The sequence below is a fragment of the Athene cunicularia genome (genome assembly GCF_003259725.1).
Source record: "Athene cunicularia isolate RWA chromosome 10 unlocalized genomic scaffold, athCun1 chr10_part1, whole genome shotgun sequence".
NCBI classification, from domain to species: Eukaryota; Metazoa; Chordata; class Aves; order Strigiformes; family Strigidae; genus Athene; species Athene cunicularia.
The window spans coordinates 467,478-487,917 of record NW_020799112.1 but is presented as its reverse complement, the minus strand read 5'-3'; the positions used below and the strand labels follow the sequence as shown (position 1 = coordinate 487,917).

At 55.5% G+C, this 20,440-nt stretch overlaps 1 protein-coding gene across 2 annotated transcripts in view; it reads left to right on the top strand.

The window, feature by feature from the left end:
* ZNF609 (zinc finger protein 609) overlaps positions 1–20,434 on the top strand; it is a 67,790-nt gene extending 47,356 nt beyond the window's left edge. The window contains exons 3-10 of one of the 2 annotated variants that reach the window (XM_026855899.1): positions 4,172–4,397; positions 14,934–15,021; positions 15,385–17,737; positions 18,036–18,402; positions 18,565–18,656; positions 19,324–19,540; positions 19,675–19,753; positions 19,882–20,434. In XM_026855899.1, coding sequence (XP_026711700.1) covers positions 4,172–4,397; positions 14,934–15,021; positions 15,385–17,737; positions 18,036–18,402; positions 18,565–18,656; positions 19,324–19,540; positions 19,675–19,748 — 3,417 coding nt within the window. In that variant the 3' untranslated portion in view covers positions 19,749–19,753; positions 19,882–20,434. Of the gene's footprint in view, positions 1–4,171; positions 4,398–14,933; positions 15,022–15,384; positions 17,738–18,035; positions 18,403–18,564; positions 18,741–19,323; positions 19,541–19,674; positions 19,754–19,881 lie in introns of both variants that reach the window. The other variant, XM_026855898.1, reaches the window with a different exon arrangement.
* Positions 20,435–20,440: the final 6 nt, after the last annotated feature.

The window sequence follows — 20,440 nt, the reverse complement described above, 5'->3', positions numbered from 1 at the left end:
CTAGATGAGAAAAATGGGCCACTGCACTGCACAGCTCATTGAGGTGGGGATACACTGGAAGCCTAGCACTGTCTCTCATGCATCAGTCATTTCACACTGGCCACTGCAAGGTCCTTGCTGACAAATGGGGTACATCTCTGTGGGTGCTCTACACCATGTAGTTGTTCTCACCCTCTCTGCCCTTGCAGATGCACCATAAATATCTCTGCTGGTTGCTTTTCTCTGAGTTTTTGGCATCCCTGATGGCTTTTATTGCTCAAAAATGCACTTTTCTTACCTGATTGACTTTGGTTATTGGAAGAAAACCAGAATACTTATGAGTAGGTGTTCTGGTTGGTTTAGGGGTTGACATCAGAATTAGTATGGTGTTTTTATTTTTGTTGTGCCCTCTTCTCTTTCTCAGCTAATTGCTGCTGTGAAGTCCCCTTAATGGTGACTGATGTTAACAAAGCCACGCTGGCAAGCACTAAGATGGCAGGAACTGCTTTGTGTTCATCTCCCCAGGCCGGCACCCGCTGCTGTGCTTCCCTTCACATGGGACCCCATCCCACCTTTGAGTGAGGGCTATGACAAGGAGTGGGTTTTAATTATCTCCCCTGGAGCCTTTTGCCCAGGACCAGCATTGCCTGGCGCCGTCGGCATCACCCCGGACTCTCGGTGGATTTGCTTTTTCCCCATCAAGCAGCGCTTGTGCTGGCCGTTGCTGCCTGGGCTTGGCTCTGTTCCACTTCTGTCCTCGGCAGTGGTGAAAGCACGTTCCTCGTGATGGGAAAGCCTCCGCGAGAAACACAAAGGGCTTTCATTAGGGGAGGCAGCAGCGAGCGGATGTGGATGGCTAGCGCTGGTACAGGGAAACTTCACCCCATGTAACTCTTGCAGAGGGGTTGCTGGAGGCACAAGAAGCTCCCTCCAGCAGCGCGCATGTAGCAGCTGCGTTTGCACTTGTCAACATTTAATCTTAGAGCCCACCCGGCCAGGAAGGAGAAACAAATTTTCTTTCTGCAAAGGGGATTTAGGGCCCAGAAGTGTTAAGTGATTTTCTCGGGGGGGTGACGTGGGTTGGAGCTGGAAGCCAGGAGGGTGCAGGGCTTGCTCTGGGGAGCCGGCAATCTCCGCTTGCTCAGCCTTTCTAGCTGGAGGAGATGTGAAAACTGTTGCTTGAGGGTGTGAGTGATGCCCAGTGGCCCCAGTGCCAGCATCTCCCTTGGCTTCTGGCCTGGTGGAGGGAGCTGGGTGCTTGCTGTTGGTGAGCGCGGCCGGAAGAGCTGCGCTGTGGTACCCAGGGCTGCCTCGGCTCCCCCAGCCCTCATGCAGCCACCAACGGGTGAATCTCCTGACCTTGCTCGATAAAGCAGGATGAAAAGCTGTGGCACAAGTAGATAAAACAGGCAGGGGGGGATGAATTCAGGGATTGATCTATCTGTCTCTTCCCCGACGTGGCTTTCAGCTTTTTTTGGATGTGTGCTGGTGAGGCAGCTCTGGTCTTGCCCTCACCCTTGGAGAGCCACCCTGGGCCTTTTTATTTTGCTCTTGAGCTTTGGACAGGGGAGCAGGAGAGATGCCTTGTCTCCCCACGGTTGCTAAACGAGGGTCTGCTTGTTCCAGTGCAGAGTGAAATACGAAATCCCATCAAGCCACCTCGCCTATTAGAGAGATCTCAGCGAGCTGCTTATTATGCACCGTGGCATAATGCAGATTTACGAATGTGACCGGGCGATAATTAGCAGAGCTGGAACTGTAATTAAACGCTCTTGTGCTGCACCGTGGTTTCTGTCACAAAGTGGAAGGAAGCTGAACGGTTTCAAAACCCACAGGTTCTTTGGCATGCACACGTAGCTGCTGCTCCCAGGGCGACGGGGGCAAGTGCTCCCCATCACTGCCTGGGCTTTTGCTGCTGCCCACCAAAGTCAGGCAGACCTGCCTGGTTCTTCTCTGGCTGTTTCACTGCTGGAGACTTGCTTTTGGTTTGCAAAACGCGGCATTGAGGAGTGGTTTGTTTTCTTGAGCCCCTTCAAAGGAGTCTTATGCTTCCTTTGAGCATCTTTCTTGCCCTGGATCCGCTGAGATGTGCAGGATGAGGTTGCTGTGTTCTGGGGGTGGTGTGTGGGGGGGTGGTGTGGTGGTGAATTGTCTGCAGGAGTACAGCCCTCCTCTCTGACAGGCTTGCTGGGATTTTTTTAATGCCAAACCCACTGTTCTCCAATCCCATGGGATGTAGCTGGGGCACTGGCCATGGGGCAGCCTTGGAGGCGGGTGGCAGTGGAGAGCTGGGGATGAGCTCCTGGGGGAATGCTGATCCTGCTGGTGGGAGGTTGGAGGCAGTGCCTGGGGAAGAGAGCTGTGGAGAACGACTTGTGCTGTCAGCAGAGGCGACCTTGTGGTTCAGCCACTGCTGCTCAAGACCTCCAGGCCATCTTTAGTGCTCAGTGGGTGGATGTGCTCTGATGAGCTGTCCAGAAAGAGAACGAATGCAGGGGGACAAGGAGAGGGCTGCAGGCACACAGGCAGCACGTGCTTTGTGTTCTCCTGCTGGAGAAGCAGTTCCACTTGCCCTGTCAGATCCAGATCTCTTTTCCACAGGGGCTCTGCTTGCAGCCACCCCTGTGGGAACAGGCAGAAGCTGCAGGGTGAATATGATGTCCTTCTCTTTGCTCTTCTGCCCAGACATTTGCCTCTTGGACCTTCTCCACTTGGTGTTTGTGTCACTGAGGATGTGGAGAGGCTTTGTGGAGTCACGACTTGATGGGGAGATGGGATGCTTCAGCCACTTGCTGTGGTTGTGGGCACCGTATTGCAAGGGCAGGTGAGGTTGGACAAGCAAGCTTCTGCTGGAGTTATTTATCTTGCACATGGGCAAGAGAGGGAGCAAATAATTTTGGCAGCTGGTCAGGACCAGGATGGTAGTTCAGGGTGGGGGTCTGTTTGGTGGATTTCAGCAGTATTGGCCAAGGAGAGTGAGCAGTGAGGTTGGAAGTGGTTGCAGGCTGGTGTCTATGTTCACTCTTGGTGACCAGCAAACTTGGCATCTCCAGGGTTATAATAATGTCTCCTCAGCAAAGTCTCAGAAGGACTTCTCTCAGAGTAGTGCTGGATGCTTTAGAGGGATCTTCTCGTGCTTGAAACCGAAACCCAGGTCAGCACTCACTGATGATTTCATTAGTTTCCTCAGTCTGCTTCTCTTTTGAGGTTGCTCAGATTATAAACTTTAAAGAGAGGAGGTCTGAGCAGAGGATGAGCAGCTGGCCCCAAAACTACTGAAAATCCTTGTGAGCCAAGGTGAGGGGATGACTGACTGCAGCTGGCTTGGCTGATGAGCCCCGAAGGACAGGAAGGTCTCCACCCTACCCTTCCCTTGGCCAGCGGCAAAATCAGCCTGTCAGCCATCCTTCTAACGCTGCTGTAATCTGCTAGCGTGGCAGAGCGGCCAAGGACCTTGGCTTGTCAGCGCCAGGGTGACTTGGCCACAGTTTCACTTGGTGTGTTGGCTTGTTGGCTTTCCACGCCTGGCTCTGGCCGTGAGATGTGGTTTCTACACGCAAGAAGAGCACAATGGCTGGTGCAGTTGGCTCAGCTATCAGCCAGATCAGGCTCTGAAGTAGATACTCGTACAGAGAGACATGATCTGAATGCCTGCGTCTTCAGGTGGTCACAGGGTAGATTTGGGAGGAGGTGGAGGAGGATGTTGGTTTTTATGGGTGCTGGAGGGAGACCGCTGCTTGTTTGTCCTGTCCTGCCTGTTGAGCAGAAGCCTGTAATTTTTTTTATTTCTAATGAGCCATCAGGTCCAAAGTCATTGACTTTCTTAACATCTGAGCAATAGCCAAAAGGCATCCTCACTGGGGATGATTACACCTGCAGAAGCCATCGGGGAAGGAACTTGGCACAAACTCTTTCAAGCAGGAGAGCAGATGTCTCCTGCGGAGAGACTTTTGGGTGTGATCTATATGACTACAAAGTGGTAGGGTTACGTGGGTATGGGCACGTCAGGGTGGGAGAGACCTGGAGATCCTTGTCCTCTGATGGGGTGTGGGACTCAAACTGCCTGCTGCCACAGGCATTGAGAAGGTGTCAGCCCTGGGATTGAGGTTCTCTAGGAATGTAGATGCCTGTTGATATTTGCTCGCCTTCCTGTATTCCCGACGGTGACCGGTGTGTTTCTTCTTCCCCACAGATGGAGTCTCCAGTCTCTACGCCTGCGGTGTTGCCGTTGCACCTCCTTGTCCCCGTCGTCAACAATGACATCTCGTCGCCTTGTGAGCAGATCATGGTACGCACCCGTTCAGTGGGAGTGAACACCTGTGACGTGGCCCTGGCCACTGAGCCTGAGTGCCTGGGCCCCTGTGAGCCTGGGACCAGCGTGAACCTGGAGGGCATCGTCTGGCAAGAAACAGAGGATGGTAAGTGTCACCAGAGAGCTTTTTGCTCTCCTACAATGTCATTTTGGAGCAATTCCTTCCTTCCCATGTCCCTGCTGTGTTGCTTGTTGGCACCTCCTGGGCTTTCCCCCCACCATCTGGGTGGTCAGGACAAGAGGAGCTGTGTGGGAGCAGCCCCTAATCTGTCCAGCAAAGGGAGTAATGGGCCGAAACTTGCGTCAGTCCAGTGCACTGTGGTATCCCCTTGCCCAGACAGTGGGTGAAAATCCAAGCTGCCATTTTTCTGCCTTTCTGCAAGAGCTAACTTTTTCTGGAGGTGCCAGAGGAAAGGCCGTGCCAGCCTGCATGGGAACTCAATGGAGTTGACTTCGTTTCTGCTTGGCAACCCGCAGGTCTGTCACAAAAACTCTCAAACCCTGGGAGGCGGCAGAAATCTCCTGCTGGATTAAAAAACCCCAGCGGAGCTTTCAAAATCGACTCGGCGGGAGATCAGGCTCTCGTCTCTCTTGCCAAGCCAATCGAATCTTTTTTTTCCGCTGGAGCTCGTCTCATCTCCGCACAGCTTGGTTTGCTTTCCCAGGTCCTTTGATGGGTTTTTGTTGCTGTTGGGGCTCTGCCAAGTAATGCAGGGATGAATAGGTGGCTCAGTGGACCATGGCAAGTGCTGGAACCTGGCCTTCCCTCCAGCCTTGTTGGGATGCTGGAGGTTTCTGCTTCAGGAGGCTTGGGGTGAGCTCCTAATATTTGTGTCTGGCTTCAGCTGGGGTCTGGAAACAGAAACAGAGCCCAGAAGCACAAAGATGAGAAGGAGCAGCGGTGGTGGAGGGCAGTTCTCTGCTGGTTACCCAGGAGCTCCTCTTGGACCATCCGCTCCTGCTCTTCCATCATCATGTGCAGAGAATGCAGCTGTTTGCCTTTATCCCTGGGCCACTCTTCACTGCGACTCTCATTGTTATCTCTGATAGAAGCTTGGGCTGAGACCTGCATTCTCATGAGCTGCTACCAGGAGGGTTTCCTTCTCGACCCATGCTTTGGGAAGTTGGGAATAGGCCAGGTTTGCCTTTCCTTTCCCTACTGGGAAACTGGTTTTGAAACTGTGGTTACTGAGTGCTGCGATGGCCCTGCTGTGGAGGTGGTGAGCACTGAAATTGTTCCCATTGGGAAAAGTGTCGTGAGCTGAGCTATTTGGGAAGAGAAGTGTGTGGACTGTGCCAGAGGAGACTGGGAAGTGCTAGCCTCGAATGGAGACCTCCACATGCCTCTGCCCTCTGCTTCACTGTCTGTTCTGTATGGAAAAACTTACCTGGAATGAGGCAGCCAGAACATCTTTTCTAGGGACACTGAGCAGCATGTGTATGTACAGGAGGAAAAGCATTTTTTTCTGCTGCTCCAAGGCAGGAGGACGCCACATGTTGTAAAATTGGTCTTGAGTATCCTCTTCTTCGAGCTAGGCTTGCAGGGGGGGACAAGGAAACACAAAGCAGGAGTGTTAGGAGCCCTGCTCTTCACACCCCAGACCTGGGGGATCTTCAGGGTGAATCTGCTCAGAGGAAACCTGTGGAAGGTCTTTTGCTGAGCTGCCAGCACGCTGGCACTGCTTGTTTGGTGTCTGCAGAGAGCCTGATTCCTTCACAAGATGCAATACCTTCAGCTAGGGAAACTGAGGCACAGCCAGGCTGAGCGCTGGAACATGCACAGTGCAGAGGAACATCAGCATCCCTCACTTATTGGGCTGCATGATAAGGCCCCCACCACCTCCCTCCCTATCCCTACCAGTGTGCTGTTTTGGTGTGATGTCCCTCATCCCAAAAGCCCCAGGGCTGCAGAGTTTGCTGAAAATCCCAGGACTGCTGGAGACCCCCATGGGCAGCAGCAAAGCTGATGAGAGCTTGGACCTTGCAGGGTGGAAGTGAGAAGACGAGGCTCACAGTGGGCAGAGGAGCCCATGTCGCTGCACCAGAAGGAATGAACAGAGCATCCCAGAGGCAGAGCGCGCAAAACCATCTTCCCCTTGCCCAATTCTTGATTGACAGTGATGTGGGAGGAGTTCCTGGTTTTCCCTCCCTTTTCTCCTGCTTCTCACCCCACCGTGAAGCGGCCCATCTGCCTGTCTGTCTGCATTACCCCTCACTTCCACAGCCACCGTTTCGAAGCCTGCCTCGGAGGTGCCCTACCATTTCCCACAGCCTGGTTATTTTTAGTCTGCTGTAATTCGATGAACTTGCGCAAAGATCCTTCTCCACCGGCTGCTGCTTGGTTGCCACTGTCAGGAGCAATGACTTTTACAGCCAGCCCAGCAGAAGACAAGCCCTGCTGTTACCTTTGGTCGCTTCTGGTCTGCTGCATGCGCTGGCGGCTGTTGTAGTGGCATCTCTCGTCCTGGAGTGGAAGGTCAGGGTGAAACCATCCCTATTTCCTGCCTGGCATCTCTCTCCTGCCTTCCTGTTGTTAATGGTGAAGGTCAAGGGCAATGCTGGAGGAGATGCTTGACCTGACTGTCCAAAGCTGGAGCTTGTGAAATGTATCCCCTCACCCAAAGGATATGGTGGAGAAGGCTCCACCAAGGGCATGTCTGCAAAGCCGAATGAGGTGCTTTCAGACTGTGTGCTTGGAGGCTATCGCCAAGATTTCCAGAAGGATCTCAGCACCCTCACCCAGAGGGATACATCTCTTCCCCTGCTCTTTGTGATGCTGCAGCCTCTCAGGACTAGTCGGAGAGACCCCAGGGCTTGCATCAAGCATTCTCTCCAATGGTGGAGAGGAGCTTGCTGGCTAAACTTCAGCAGCTGCTTTCTCCCCAAGGGTGATATCCCCGAATCCCTGGGAGCAGTTGGCATGGGGAGGTGCAGAATTATGGTCGCTCCCGCTTATGTCCCAGTTCTCTGAGTGGGATGCTGTGGGCACTTCAGGGTGTCTATGAGCCCCCTGCCACCAGCCAGCATCGCGAGTGGTTCCCACCGAGCCTCTCGGGAGACAGGCATCTCTTCTCGACATTGTGATACCTCCTTGAAAATTGGATTTGTGTTGGATATGCCCCTTAGACTCCCATAGTAATAGCTCTGATGTGGACCTTTTTGCAAGCTGCTCTTCTGTCAACTGCATAGTAATGGCATAGTAATGGCCTGTGCCCCTGAGCCGAGGGGATCTGTGTTGCTCTGCACGTGCCAGCAAAAGTGTATTTGGGTTCAGGCAGTTGCTGTTTACCATCTTCTTCACCCTGAAGAAGCCCATGGCTTGTTGGAGATGCCTGCCTGCCTGCCTTGAATGCCTCTGGAAGGTGTTGAGTAGAGAAAGGCAACATGGTTCTCCAACCAGAGCTCCCTTTTTGTAGAAAATGGCTTTTGGGTTGGCTGTGAGGCTGCAAAATCAGGGAGAAAGGCTCCTAACACCAAAGTCCAGCAATGCTGGAGTGACCTCGGAAGGACAATTTGGAGCTGACCCATCTGAGATGGGAGCATGAAGCTTCAAAGAGCCCCATAATGTCCCTCCTGCCTTGAACACCAGCTTTGTCCTCTCCCCACACTAGAAAACCTGCTGCAAGACCATGGTCACCACCAAAGGCATCCTGGTGGGCTCCCACCACCAAACATCTGGCTCTGGGCTTTTGGTCCATCTGCTCTGCTGCTACTCCAGGCTGGCGTTGGGCCGAGGTCTGGTCTTGCTGGTGGTGGGCACTGGTTGTACATGCTCTCCTGCAGCTGTGTTGGTGATACCATCCCTTTGATTAGCCCATCTTATGCAAGGATGTGTTTTATTGGAACGCCTTTGGTGGGGAGCAGCTGTCTTGGCAGTTCCGATAATTCTGTTAGGTGTGATTTTGATGTGCAGGAACTATTAACTAATCTAATTACACCTGAAAGCATCTCTCTTGTTGGCTGCCTCGTTATCTGTTGGGTATCCTTGACCCCCCTCGGTGGAGCTGGTATCACCTGGTTTGGAGCACATCACCTCCTCACCTCTGCTTGCAGCCAGCAGACTGGGTCCCAGTGCCACACCAGTGCTGGTCGCAGCCAAAACAAGGTGGCATCTGATGCACAAAACCTCTGAGCAATGAGGATCGTGGTGTGGCAGCACCAAGAATGTGGCAGCAAACTCCCCGTGTCCCTTTCTCCAGCTCTGTGCTGGGACAGTGGTGTCAGGTTGCCCATGGCCAAGCTTTGCACGCTCTGGGTGCTTGGATTGGACTTTTGTAAACATCTCTTGGGGGTGTGATGGAGTGTGAGCGTTCTCAGGGTCTGCCGATGCAGGCATGAATGTGGCCTTGCTTGGAGCAGGAGAGAGAGGCAATAAATTGGGAGAGGATGGGGAAGGATTGGAAGGTGAGGACAAAGACTGGAAGGTTTTACTGTAACAACGAGGAAGCCTGACCCCAAATTTGATGGTTTTGCATGTTGAACATGCTGCCTTGCCATTACCCACAGCCTTCAGTTGCGCCTCTAGTTGCTTTTTGCCTCTGGGGATGTTTTAAAAGGAGGATGTGCCAAGATTGCACTGCACATGGGTGGGCTTTGGGCCTTCAAGTTGGGCTATGCCATCCCTGTATATACACTCCAGTCAGCTGTGTGTACTTGAACCCAGAAACAGGAGGTGAGTTTTTAAGGCTGATGCAGCAAGGGTGAGGAGCGGGAATATGGATTTCTCATTTGTTTTAATGGCATTTCCCAAAGTAATGAATGGTTGTAAATCCCCTCCAAGGCTGCTGAACGGATGTGCAGGCTCAACATGCTCCTCCGAAACCTCCTAAGCTGTGAACAGTGTGGCTGTGACCGCTCTCATCTTCAGCAGCCTGGCAGCTTGCTCTGGGTGGGACCATCATCTGGCTGACGGGGCATCTCATCTCTGGTTGCTGGTGTTTTGGGCTGCAAACCCCCCGAGCACAACAGCTGCTTGTGTGTTGCTGTTGAGAAGCAAAGCTTTATTGTGCTTCGTTCCCTGGTGCTGCCCCAGTGCCACTACTTCATGTCTAATGTCTGCTGGCTTAGTGCAGGGACCTGGAGTAGAGCTAATGCCCTACTTATCTCTCTGAAAGCATCCATCAGCTTTGTATGGAGTATTTTATCAGGAGGTAAGCAATATTCTGCTCCAAACAGGGCTACTGCTCACGTCCATCTCCCTAAGGCATGTTTGTAGCTGCCCCAGGTAATACCAGCTGGGGCTCTGCTTTAGCTGCTGAGCACTGGATTAAAGGACTTGTTTACAAAGAGACTCTCAAGCTGCAAGCTGCTCTGCCACGCTTTCCTAGGAGCTAAATTGGTTTTGATTCCTCTGCCTCCCTTCTCCAGGGAACATGAGGATGGGCTGGGCTGGGGGCTTGGTACTGGAACTGTGCCCTGCCCACCCTGCCAAGCCTTGAGATGCACCAAGGTCCCTAAAATCCTGGAGATGTCTTCAGGCCATGGAGAGGGAGCTGTGGCCCCCAGTCCCACGCAGGTGCTGGCCAGTGTGGGTTGCAGTGGGACGGGCCATCCTGTTGCAGGATGATGTCAGGACCTTGCTCAGAGTCGCATCATCACTGTTACCAAAGGTGAACACTTGCTGCGGGGTTTGAGCAGGAGTGTGGTGGTGGGTTTTTGTGTGTTCAGCGGGTCTTGCTGAACTAAATGCCCATCCTGTGGGATCAGCAACAAGTGTTGTGACTTCCCACAGATACTTTGGTCGCTGAGACCCAGAGACATACCCTTGCTGACTCCTTGTCCTGTGGTGTGACCCAAGCTGAAGGTTTTCCTGCTGCTTTTTCCGTGCTCCAGCATCTGAGGCCTCTCTCGTAGCCCTCCTGTCCCTTGGCTAGGGACAGTCATCCATCCCTACCTGGTTTAAGGGAATAACCCTATCTCCCCTCTGACCCTGCTGGGTTTGCATGGCAAGGTTTTGGTAGATGGGGTTTCTCTGCGAAAAGACAGCAGAAGCTGTCCCCATGGCCGACAGAGCTGCTCCTAGATGAACCCACTGCTAGCCAAGGCTGAGCCCAGTGGCAACCGTGGTAGTGCCTCTGTGATAACATGTTTTAAGAAAGAGGGGAAAAACCTGTGCAACTGCAGCTGAACAGAGGAGTGAGGATATGTGAGAGAAACAACTCTGCAGACACCAAGGTCAGTGAAGAAGGAGGGGGAGGTTGTGCTCCAGGCTTGGGAGCAGAGGTTCCCCTGCAGCCCATGTTGAAGACTATGGTGAGGCAGCTGTGGCCCTGCAGCCCAGGGAGGTCCATGGGGGAGCAGATCTGCACCTGCAGCCCAGGGAAGAAGGACCCCACGCCTGAGCAGGGGGATGTGCCCTGCGGAGAGCCCACGCTGGAGCAGGCTCCTGGCAGGACCTGTGACCCCATGGAGAGAGGACCCCATGCTGGAGCAGTTTTTCTGGCAAGTCCTGTGACCCCCTGGGGGACTCACGCTGGAGCAGCCTGTGCCTGAAGGATGCACCCTGTGGAGAGGACCCACACGGGAGCAGTTCATGAGGAAGTGCAGCCCAGGGGAAGGACCCACGTTGGAGCTGTTAATGGAGGATGGTCTCCTGGGGGTGGGAGTCCACACTGGAGTGGGGGAAGAGTGTGAGGAGGAAGAAGCAGTAGAGACAATGTGTGATGAACTGACCACAACCCCCATTCCCCATCCCCCTGCACTGCTGAGGGACAGAGATGGAGAAATCAGGAGTGAAGTTGAGCCTGGGAAGAAGCAGGGTGGGTGTGGTGTGAGGGGAGGGTGTTTATAGCTTTCTTTTTATTTCTCATTATCCTACTCTGATTTTATTGGCGATAAATTAAATTAATTTTCCCCAAGTCGAGTTGATTTTGCCTGTGATGGTGATTACTGAGTGTTCTCTCCTTGCTGGGTGAGGTGGTCCTTGTGCTGGCCCTTCCCTGCCCTGTGGTGTCCTCTGCTCTCCTGGCAGCAGCAGCCAGCGCTGTTGCACAACAGCCATGCAACAGCTTTGGGTGTTGTGTTCTAAAGGCCAGGCTTCCTCCAGCATGAGCAGGGCTTATGACAAAGGTGGAGCATCCCAAAAGCAATGCAGCTGAAGGGGAAATGATCTGGAGAAGGGACATCTTGAAGGTGGTGAAGCTGGAGGAACAATTCATGAGCAAAGGCGCATCTGAAAGCTGGGACCTCCCAGAAGGTGATGCAGCTGGAGGAGGAATTAATGGAAAAAGGGGCATCCCAAAGCCAAGAGCATCCCAAATGTCATGCAGCTGGAGGAGGAATTCATGGAAGAAGGACCCTGAAGGCCTCCAGGTGCTGGAGGTGTGATGGTGCCCTAGAGCAGGACCAGTACAAACTGGATGGGGTGTGGGGTTATACCAGCCTTGAATCTGAGATGATTTATAGGCCTGAAGGCAAACTACCTCTTCTTGGGGTGGGAAATGCCCTGAGCTGTTGTCCCATTGCCTTGCAGAGGTCCCCTGCACCTCAAAGTTAGTGGAAAGCTAGCAGAGCTCTCTGCAGTTGGAGAGGACAGCTGCTAAGGAACATCTTGTTCTCCACAGGCTGGGGCTGCTCCTCCAAGCACTCTAGCAGTCACAACAGTGCTTGAGGACCTGGCTCTGCTGGAGGCAGCTCGGTAACATCATGGCTGGGTGGTTGAGCCCTGCAATGAAGTGGTCATGCATGAGGCTGAGGGCATCCCTGCTCACCATGGTGGCTGGCATGCTGGCTTCTCAGTAGGGTTTTGAGATGTTCTTGGTTGGACTTGGGGGCTTCATGCCTTTAGGGATCTGGGGTGTTACTCCCCAGTGTGATGGCTTCTGGTGCCTACAGCCCTGGTCTGCAAGCAGACATGGAATTGCTGTGCCCCATCAGGGACTATCCATCAGAAGGGCATTGTCTGGCCTAATTTAGGGATGCATTGGGATGGAGGACTCCATGCAGTGTTGTCCTTGTCCATCCCACATCCCCACCAGCTGGGTGCACCCCCTGAGCCTCAGCTTTGCTGCTACAGAGCACCCATGCGGGGCCCCTACAAGAACCAGGTGATTTCTTTTGGCATCGCCCTCCTCCTTTCATCTCTTTAACCATTTTTACAGGATTATCTTGTACGTTGCCTTCCTAGATGGCAATCTGGCACTGTCAACCCACCATTAATTTTTCCTGCCGGGGTATGACTGTGGTGGCAGGAACACTCGGCGGTTGGGATGCTGAGTGGCTTGCACCCAGATTCGGGTGGTATTGATTGCTTAAGAGCTTCAAAGGTGAAAAATGAAACCAGGTGGAACTGGAGTTACCAAGTGGGATTCCTTCTGCAAGAGCATCACTGCCAGCATTTTGTGCATGAGCATCTCCTGCCTTGGGGACATGAGGGCATTACCTCCTCGCTGCCTGCCCTTGCCCTGCCCATGCCTGCTTGTCATCCTGCCGTGGGAGGGGGACACGGCGGGTGAAAAAAGATGCTTAGGATCTATCCCTGGGGTTTAAATTGTCCTGGGTTATTGTTGGAGGATTAGGAGGGGATTTGGTATGATTGGTTGCAGCAGGTTAAATATAGGCTGGTGTGTGTTGGAGGGTTGACGCTCCCAACAGGGAAGGGAGGGATGGCTGTGTGCTGGCTCGCTTCTCCCTTTCGTCTTTCATCTCTCCTGTGATCATGGTGGTGGGGAGAAAAAAAATGCCAGCATGTCCTTTCTAATATCACACACTGGCCCCGGGAGGCACAAGAGACTCTGGTAGCTTGTCATGCAATTAACTTCCAGTAGCGCACACGGTCTTTGCCAGCTTCAAAGAGGGATTGAAACAGCTCTGGCTGTGTGACAGGGAGGGCAGAGGGAGCTGCTCCTCCAAGCCCTGTGGCTGCGAGGGACAGGGTCTGGGTTAGGGCTGCTCGTCCCTCAGCAGCTGCTTGGTCCTTCTGCAGCTCCTGAGAGCATCCTGCAGCAGCTCTGCCGAGGTGTCCTGGGAATGGTGGGTTTGGGTTGGGGCGCAGGATGCAGCCGGTAGCTTCCCTGTGTTTTAAGGGAGGTGGTGACAGGCTCCTGCCTGCCTGAAAAAGCTGCATTAGGAGGAATGGAGGTAGAAGACTCCCTTCCATGTGCCCTCCTTGAGATGCCTGGGATCAACATCCCCCTTTTTCCCACCGATCTCTCCCTGTGTGTGGGGCCATGGGCTCCCAGCAGTTGGTTTCACTGCTTGTTTCTACCTTGCATCATCTCCAGCATCGTGTCCTGGCCATGTCCGTGTCCAGGCAGGTCCCCAGCACCTTTCTCTGAAGGCAGAACCCAGCCTCTCCTGCTCACCAGTGTGAGGTAGCTGTAGCTCTTAGCTATGTGCCAGCACTGTGTCTTCCCACAGCTTGCTTCCACCAGAGCACCCAACATTTTCCAGGAGAAGGAGGAAGAGAAGACCTGCATTTAATTTCTCTTTCTGAAGGAGGCCCATGTGTTGGACCTCTGCTCTGTATATTATCCCCTTGAGGCCTGCAGCTGGCTGCTGGCACAGCACAACAGGGCATACGGGCTGAGATTTATAAACATGCTTCAGGCACAGCTGCTCTGGGCTCCCTCAGCTCCATCCATCTCCTGGGCTCTGTGGCTGTATATCTCGCTGCGCTCATCAACCCTTGCAAACGAGTTTCCTATCTCCTGAGTTTTACCTTGCTCAGATAAATGTGCTCAGCACAACGGACTCCACTCCCAGTCACATTAGTTCTGCAGTAACCAGAGTGGTCCATGGTGGGGAGGAAATACCCACAAAGCTGAGTGATGCTGCAAAAGATCCCTCCACCTCTAAGAAGAGATGCTGAAGGTCCCTGGCGTGGGTGTGAGCCAAGCTGCTTCTCTTCTTGAATGGGTGTGAAAAAGCTGAAACCACCAGGTTTTCCAAATGCCCAGCGTCTTTGCTCCCTGATGGGAGGAGGTGTGGCCCCATGAGTGGTTCTCCAGGCAGAGATATAGGGCTGAGGGGTGTCCCGGGGGGGTGCAGCAGCAAAGCAAAGAGGTGGGATGAGGGTTATTCCCCCAAGGTTGGGTTTTCCTGCTAGGGGTGGTCGCCTTCGCGGGGATGCTGGGCTCAGCTTGCCATCTAGTGGCAGTAAGAGTCTTTTCTGGAAGGCCACGGGATTCATGGCCATGCATGGGGGGTCAGAGCCCTGCTGGGGAGTCTGCAGCTCCTTGTTGAGGTCCACAGCCTTGCTGGGGGCTGTCTGTGTTTTCATTGGGGTTTCCCAGCCCTTTGTTCCCCAGAGATCACCTTTCCTACCCTACCCTAGCGCACGTGGAACCAGCGTGGAGATTCAGGCCTCCCTAAATCCTGCAGCCCTTTGGGGGTTGCTGGTTTTAGCATCCCTATGAAAATAGGGAAGAGCGTTGAGCGAGGTTGGGTGGACACCGGCCAGAGCCATGCCAAGATGAGCTGGGAGTCTCCAACTCCCATCTTGGTGCCACTCTAACCCAGAGCCTGGGGTTTCACCTCTCCCAAGAGCCTGAGACTCCTTGTCTTCACTCCTCCAGCCCTAGAGCTGAGCTCTTCCTCCTGCCTATCTTGAGGGGCAGATCCCCTTTGCCCTGATGCCTAGGGCAGGGTGAGGCACTGTGGGGTCACGCCTGGCACTGTCTGAGCCTCTCCCCTCACTCTACAGGTATGCTGGTGGTCAACGTCACCTGGAGGAACAAGACGTATGTGGGGACGCTGCTCGACTGCACGCAGCACGACTGGGCTCCTCCCCGGTAAGCGGGCGGTGGGGCCAGCACCACTGTCTCAGCCCCTTTGCCTGGGCACAGGGGGCAAACCCAGCCACGTACAGCCCATGTGGCACCCAGCACGCTCTGCCCCACGCCCAGGGGGCTGCCCGGCATGGGTTGGCATATCCTCCTTATCCAACCAAGGCTCGTTGCTCCCGTGCTCACGGGCTCCCATGTCGGTTGAGCATTTGCTAACACACCTCTCTGCTCCCTCATTATGGGTCAGTTGGAGGGATGAGCCTGCAGGATTGATAGTGAGGGGAAGCAGGGGGTCCCCACTGCGCAGGGGGGGTGTCATAGTCCGGCACAGCCATCTCTGTTAAAACTTCCTTGTCTTCCTCCTGGCAGGTTCTGCGACTCTCCCACCAGTGACCTGGAGATGCGCAACGGCCGGGGCAGGGGCAAACGCATGCGCCCCAACAGCAACACGCCTGTCAGTGAGGCGGCTGCCGCCTCCGACAGCAAAGGGACCAGCAACAGCAGCAAGACCCGGGCAGGAGCCAACAGTAAAGGGCGCCGGGGAAGCCAGAACTCCTCAGACCACCGCACACCGCCCAGCAGCACAGCAGAGGACGTGAAGGCCAGTCCTTCCTCCGTCACCAAGAGGAAGAGCAAACCTCTCTCTGACATGGAGCTGAACTCCAGCTCGGAGGACTCCAAGGGCAGCAAACGCATTCGCACGAACTCGATGGGCTCGGCAGCTGTGCCGCCCGCCGCCGTCAAGGTGGAGCCAGCTGTTCTCGACCGAAACTGCCCTTCCCCTATTCTCATCGACTGTCCCCACCCCAACTGTAACAAGAAGTACAAGCACATCAACGGGCTGAAGTACCACCAGGCCCATGCGCACACAGATGACGACAGCAAGCTGGAGGCAGATGTGGATAGCGAATATGGCGAGGAGCCCTCCCTGCACACAGACATCGGGAACTGCAACGGTGCCACCGTCTCTCAGAAGGGCTCGCTCTCGCCAGCTCGCTCGGCCACCCCCAAGGTGCGCTTGATGGAGCCCCACAGTCCCTCCCCGTCCAGCAAGTTCAGCGCCAAGGTCCCCTGCAAGAAGAAGCTGGGTGGGGAAGGAGACACTGACCCAGGTGCCCTGTCCAATGATGGCTCTGAGGATGGTCCCTCGGTGGCCGATGAGACGAGTAATGACGGCTTTGACTCTCTGGAGAAGCGATGTGTTGATAAGGACAAGTTAAAGAAGGCATCTGGTGCTAAGCCAGAGAAGATCCCTTCCAAAAGCTTGAAGTCCGCCAGACCCATAGCGCCAGCCATCCCCCCCCAGCCGATCTACACCTTCCAGACAGCCACACTCACCACAGCTGGCCCTGGTTCCTCCACGGGCCTCGCCACCACCGTGGTCCAGACCATGTCCAACAGCCCTCAGCTCAAACCCATCCAGCCTAAGCCTACAGTGATGGGAGAGCCCTTTGCAGTCAACCCTGCCCTCACCCCTTCCAAGGAGAAGAAGAAAAAGGACAAGAAAAAGAAGGAGCCCAAGGAGGTAGAAAACCCTTTGACTCCTGGCAAAGCCTGCAGAGCAGAGGAAGGCAAGAGCCCTTTCCGGGGGGAATCCAGCGACCTGGGGATGAAAGGTGAGGGGCTGCTGAACGGCTCATCCGATCCCCACCAGAGCCGGCTTGCCAGCATCAAGGCCGAGGCAGATAAGATCTACAGCTTCACTGACAACGCCCCAAGCCCCTCCATCGGTGGTGCCAGCAGGCTGGAGAACACCAACCCAGCCCAACCCATGACCCCGTTGCACGTCGTCACCCAGAATGGGGCAGAGGCAAGCTCAGTGAAGACCAACAGCCCAGCCTACTCGGACATCTCTGATGCTGGGGAGGATGGGGAGGGCAAGCTGGAGAGCGTGAAGGTGAAGGATCCAGAGCAGCTGGTCAAGGAAGGCGCCAAAAAAGCTCTTTTCCCCCCTCAACCACAGAGCAAAGAGTCTCCCTACTACCAAGGCTTTGAAACCTACTATTCTCCTGGCTACCCCCAGGCAAGCCCAGGGCCCTTGAATGCCAGCAGCCAGGCCACAGCTGAGACACAGGCCTTGAAGCTGAAGAAGGACGAGGAGCAGGAGAACCCAGAGGTGAAGGTGAAGAGTGAAGGCTGCGAAGAGAAGAAGGCAGAGCTTGGCGGCTCCAGCCAGCAGCCCTCGGTCATCCAGCAGCGTCCCAATATGTACATGCAGTCCCTCTACTACAACCAGTATGCCTACGTGCCCCCCTACGGCTACAATGAGCAGGGCTACCACGCTCACCTGCTAAGCACCAACCCTGCCTACCGCCAGCAGTACGAGGAGCAGCAGAAGCAGCGGCAGAGCCTGGAGCAGCAGCAGCAGCGAGGGCTGGAGAAGAAGGCAGAGCTGGGCTTGAAGGAGAGGGAGGCGGCGCTCAAAGAGGAGTGGAAGCAAAAGCCACCCATGCCCCCAACGCTAACCAAAGCCCCAAGCCTCACGGACCTTGTCAAGTCGGGGCTGAGCAAGGCCAAGGAGCAGGGAGGTCCCGACATGGCCAAATCTGTCATCATCCCCAAGCTGGAGGACTCATCCAAGCTGTCTGGCAGCCAGGTCGCCGAGGGGCTCAAGGTGAAGCTGAGTGAGGCCAGTCACCTTGGGAAGGAGACCACCGAGACAAAGGCTGGCTCTGAGTGTGGCCGGCAAGCGGATGTGGACCCTGTGCTCTGGTACAGACAGGTAATGACGGCTCAGCGCTGTTCCCCGGCACGGCAGAGGACTTCCTCCTAGAGGAAGCCCCCTCACAGTGGCTTTGCTGGGGCCATCATCTCAGGGAACATGCATTGTCCTCTGCTTGTGATGGGACTCCGTGAGGTTCCCTTGGGACCAGCAAAAGGATGAGGCTGGGAGACCATGGATGGGCTAAGGAGAGCCCAGGGAAGGGGAGTGGGGGTTCGCTGGTCCAAATCCAGCCTGGGTTTGGGACAGGTGGGGCTGGGGGGAGGCAGCTGCTCTGATGGTTGGCTGGTTCTTGCAGGAAGCTGAGCCCCGGATGTGGACCTACGTGTACCCAGCAAAGTACTCTGACATCAAGACAGAGGATGAGCGGTGGAAAGAGGAGAGGGACCGAAAGTTGAAGGAAGAAAGAAATCGAAGCAAAGAAGCCACATCCAAGGACGACGGGAAGGAGAGCACCAGCTCTGAGTGCAAACTGACCCCCACTGAGGAGGCTCGCATGGTGGGGAAGGACCCCAGACCCAGTGTCCACGTCCCTGTGTCTTCACCCCTCACACAGCATCAGTCCTACATCCCCTACATGCATGGCTACTCCTACAGCCAGTCATATGACCCCAACCACCCCAGCTACCGGGCCATGCCCACCGTCATGATGCAGAATTACCCAGGTAGGGAGTCGGGGTCTCCTTGGGGATGTCCTTCCCCAGGCTGTCCCTGCTCCTGGAGCCAGGGACGGCTGTGGGACATCCTCTCACATGTGGTGGCCCTGTGGGCCCCCACTGTGCTGCCTGAAGACTCCTCTTGCACTGACTTGTTTTTCTGTCCCCCAGGATCATACCTACCCTCCAGCTATTCCTTCTCCCCTTACGGGAGCAAGGCATCCGGGAGCGATGACAGTGACAAGTCCCGAGCCAGCCCCAGTGTGAGTTGCAAATCCAGCTCAGAGTCCAAGGCCCTGGACATCCTGCAGCAGCATGCCAGCCACTACAAGAGCAAATCACCCACGGTGAGGGTCAGGCAGGTGCTGGCTTTACCTAGCTCCGTGCATGAGCTTTGGGATGGTCCCTGGATCCTATAACCAGCCTGGAGCAACTCTGCCTGCCATGGGTTTTTGCCATTCCTGCTGCTGTAGGAGACCCAGGGCCGTGGAGTAACCCCATAAGACAACCCCTTTGGGATGGACAAGCCGAACCTGTGGGCAGGCTGGCCCAGAGAAGCACTGGGATTCCTCCAGGCCCTGCAGCAACTGGGGGATGCTTGTTATCAGCCCTGGAGCTGGTGGGTGGGCTGCAGGGACTGTCCACATCCCACAGCAGTGTGTAGAGTCACGAGCTCTCCTGGGCCCAGCTGGGAGGTGGATCTTTGGCACAGCGAGGAAAGAGCTGCCCTCAAACAGGACCTGCATCCTCCCCACTGCTTTTGGGCTGGTCACCAGCCAGCCCGTCATTGTCATGGGGAGCCTTTGGACAAAGGTGGGGGGTAATATCCTAATGGGGCAGCCTCTAGCACCTGGCATGGGTCTGATGCTGCCCTGCACCCCCGGGTAGCTGGTAGCTTCCCTCAGCATGTGTCTGATTTCTCCTCCCCAGATAAGCGAGAAGACGTCTCAGGAGCGGGACCGCAGTGGCTGCGGGGTGGTGGGAGGTGGTGGGAGCTGCAGCAGCGTTGGGGGAGCTGGTGGTGGGGAGAGGAGCGCGGAGCGGCCCCGCACCTCCCCATCTCAGCGCCTGCTCTCAACACACCACCACCACCACCACCTCGGGTACTCGCTGCTGCCGGCGCAGTACAACCTGCCCTATGCAACAGGTGAGAGCCCAGCTACCGCCCGGGCAGGGCTCAGGTAGCCCAGAAGGGGCTGTAGCCACCTTTGGGCACCGTGAGCCCTTTGCTTGGACTGAATCAGGCGCTTTCCAGCTCCTGACACTGCTTCTCCCACACAGGTCTCTCCTCCACAGCCATCGTTGCCAGCCAGCAGGGCTCCGCTCCCTCCCTATACCCACCTCCGCGGAGGTGAGAATGGTAAGGCTCTCCTCGTCACCCCGGGGGCAACTGGGCTGGCTGGGCTGGGTGCCGTGAGAGCGGAGGGTTTGGGGTTGGCTCACGGGGCTGCTGTTGGCGGGAGCTGACTTGACCTTGGGTTGTGGCAGGACGTGACGCGCTGGGACGCCTGGGCTGTACGAGACATGTGACTGGCTCACATGGGGAAGTGCTGGAGACTCCTTTTAGACATCAGTTGAATGGTGTTAATTGTTCTGCTTGACCTTCCTGCCGTGATCCGAGGCAGACTCTGTCTTCTCCCCACCCCGTCGGACACACGCTGACTCCCCCCTCTACACCCTCCCCTTTGGTGAGTGGGCGAGCTGGTACCTGCGGAAATATTTATTCTACTGGGCACCGGCGCTCGGGATGGAGGTGACTCGCCTGCCTGGTGCATATGAAGAGGAAACGGAAGCACTGAGGTTTCTTGATGGATTTGGGATCCCGCCGTGTCTCTGCGAGCTGCTGCTTCACGATGGGGCTGAGCGCCACGGGACTGGGGGCAGGCAGGGACGCTGCCTCCTGTCCCGCTCCTCACCAGGGCTCGAAGCGCAGGGCCGAGCCCGCCGTGGAGCCGCAGTCTCAGGAAGGGAAGGGCTGGCTCACACGGTGCCAAGGCGGGGGCTGGGGGGCTGGCGCCGGGCTGGGAGGTGGGTGTCAGCCTCCCCA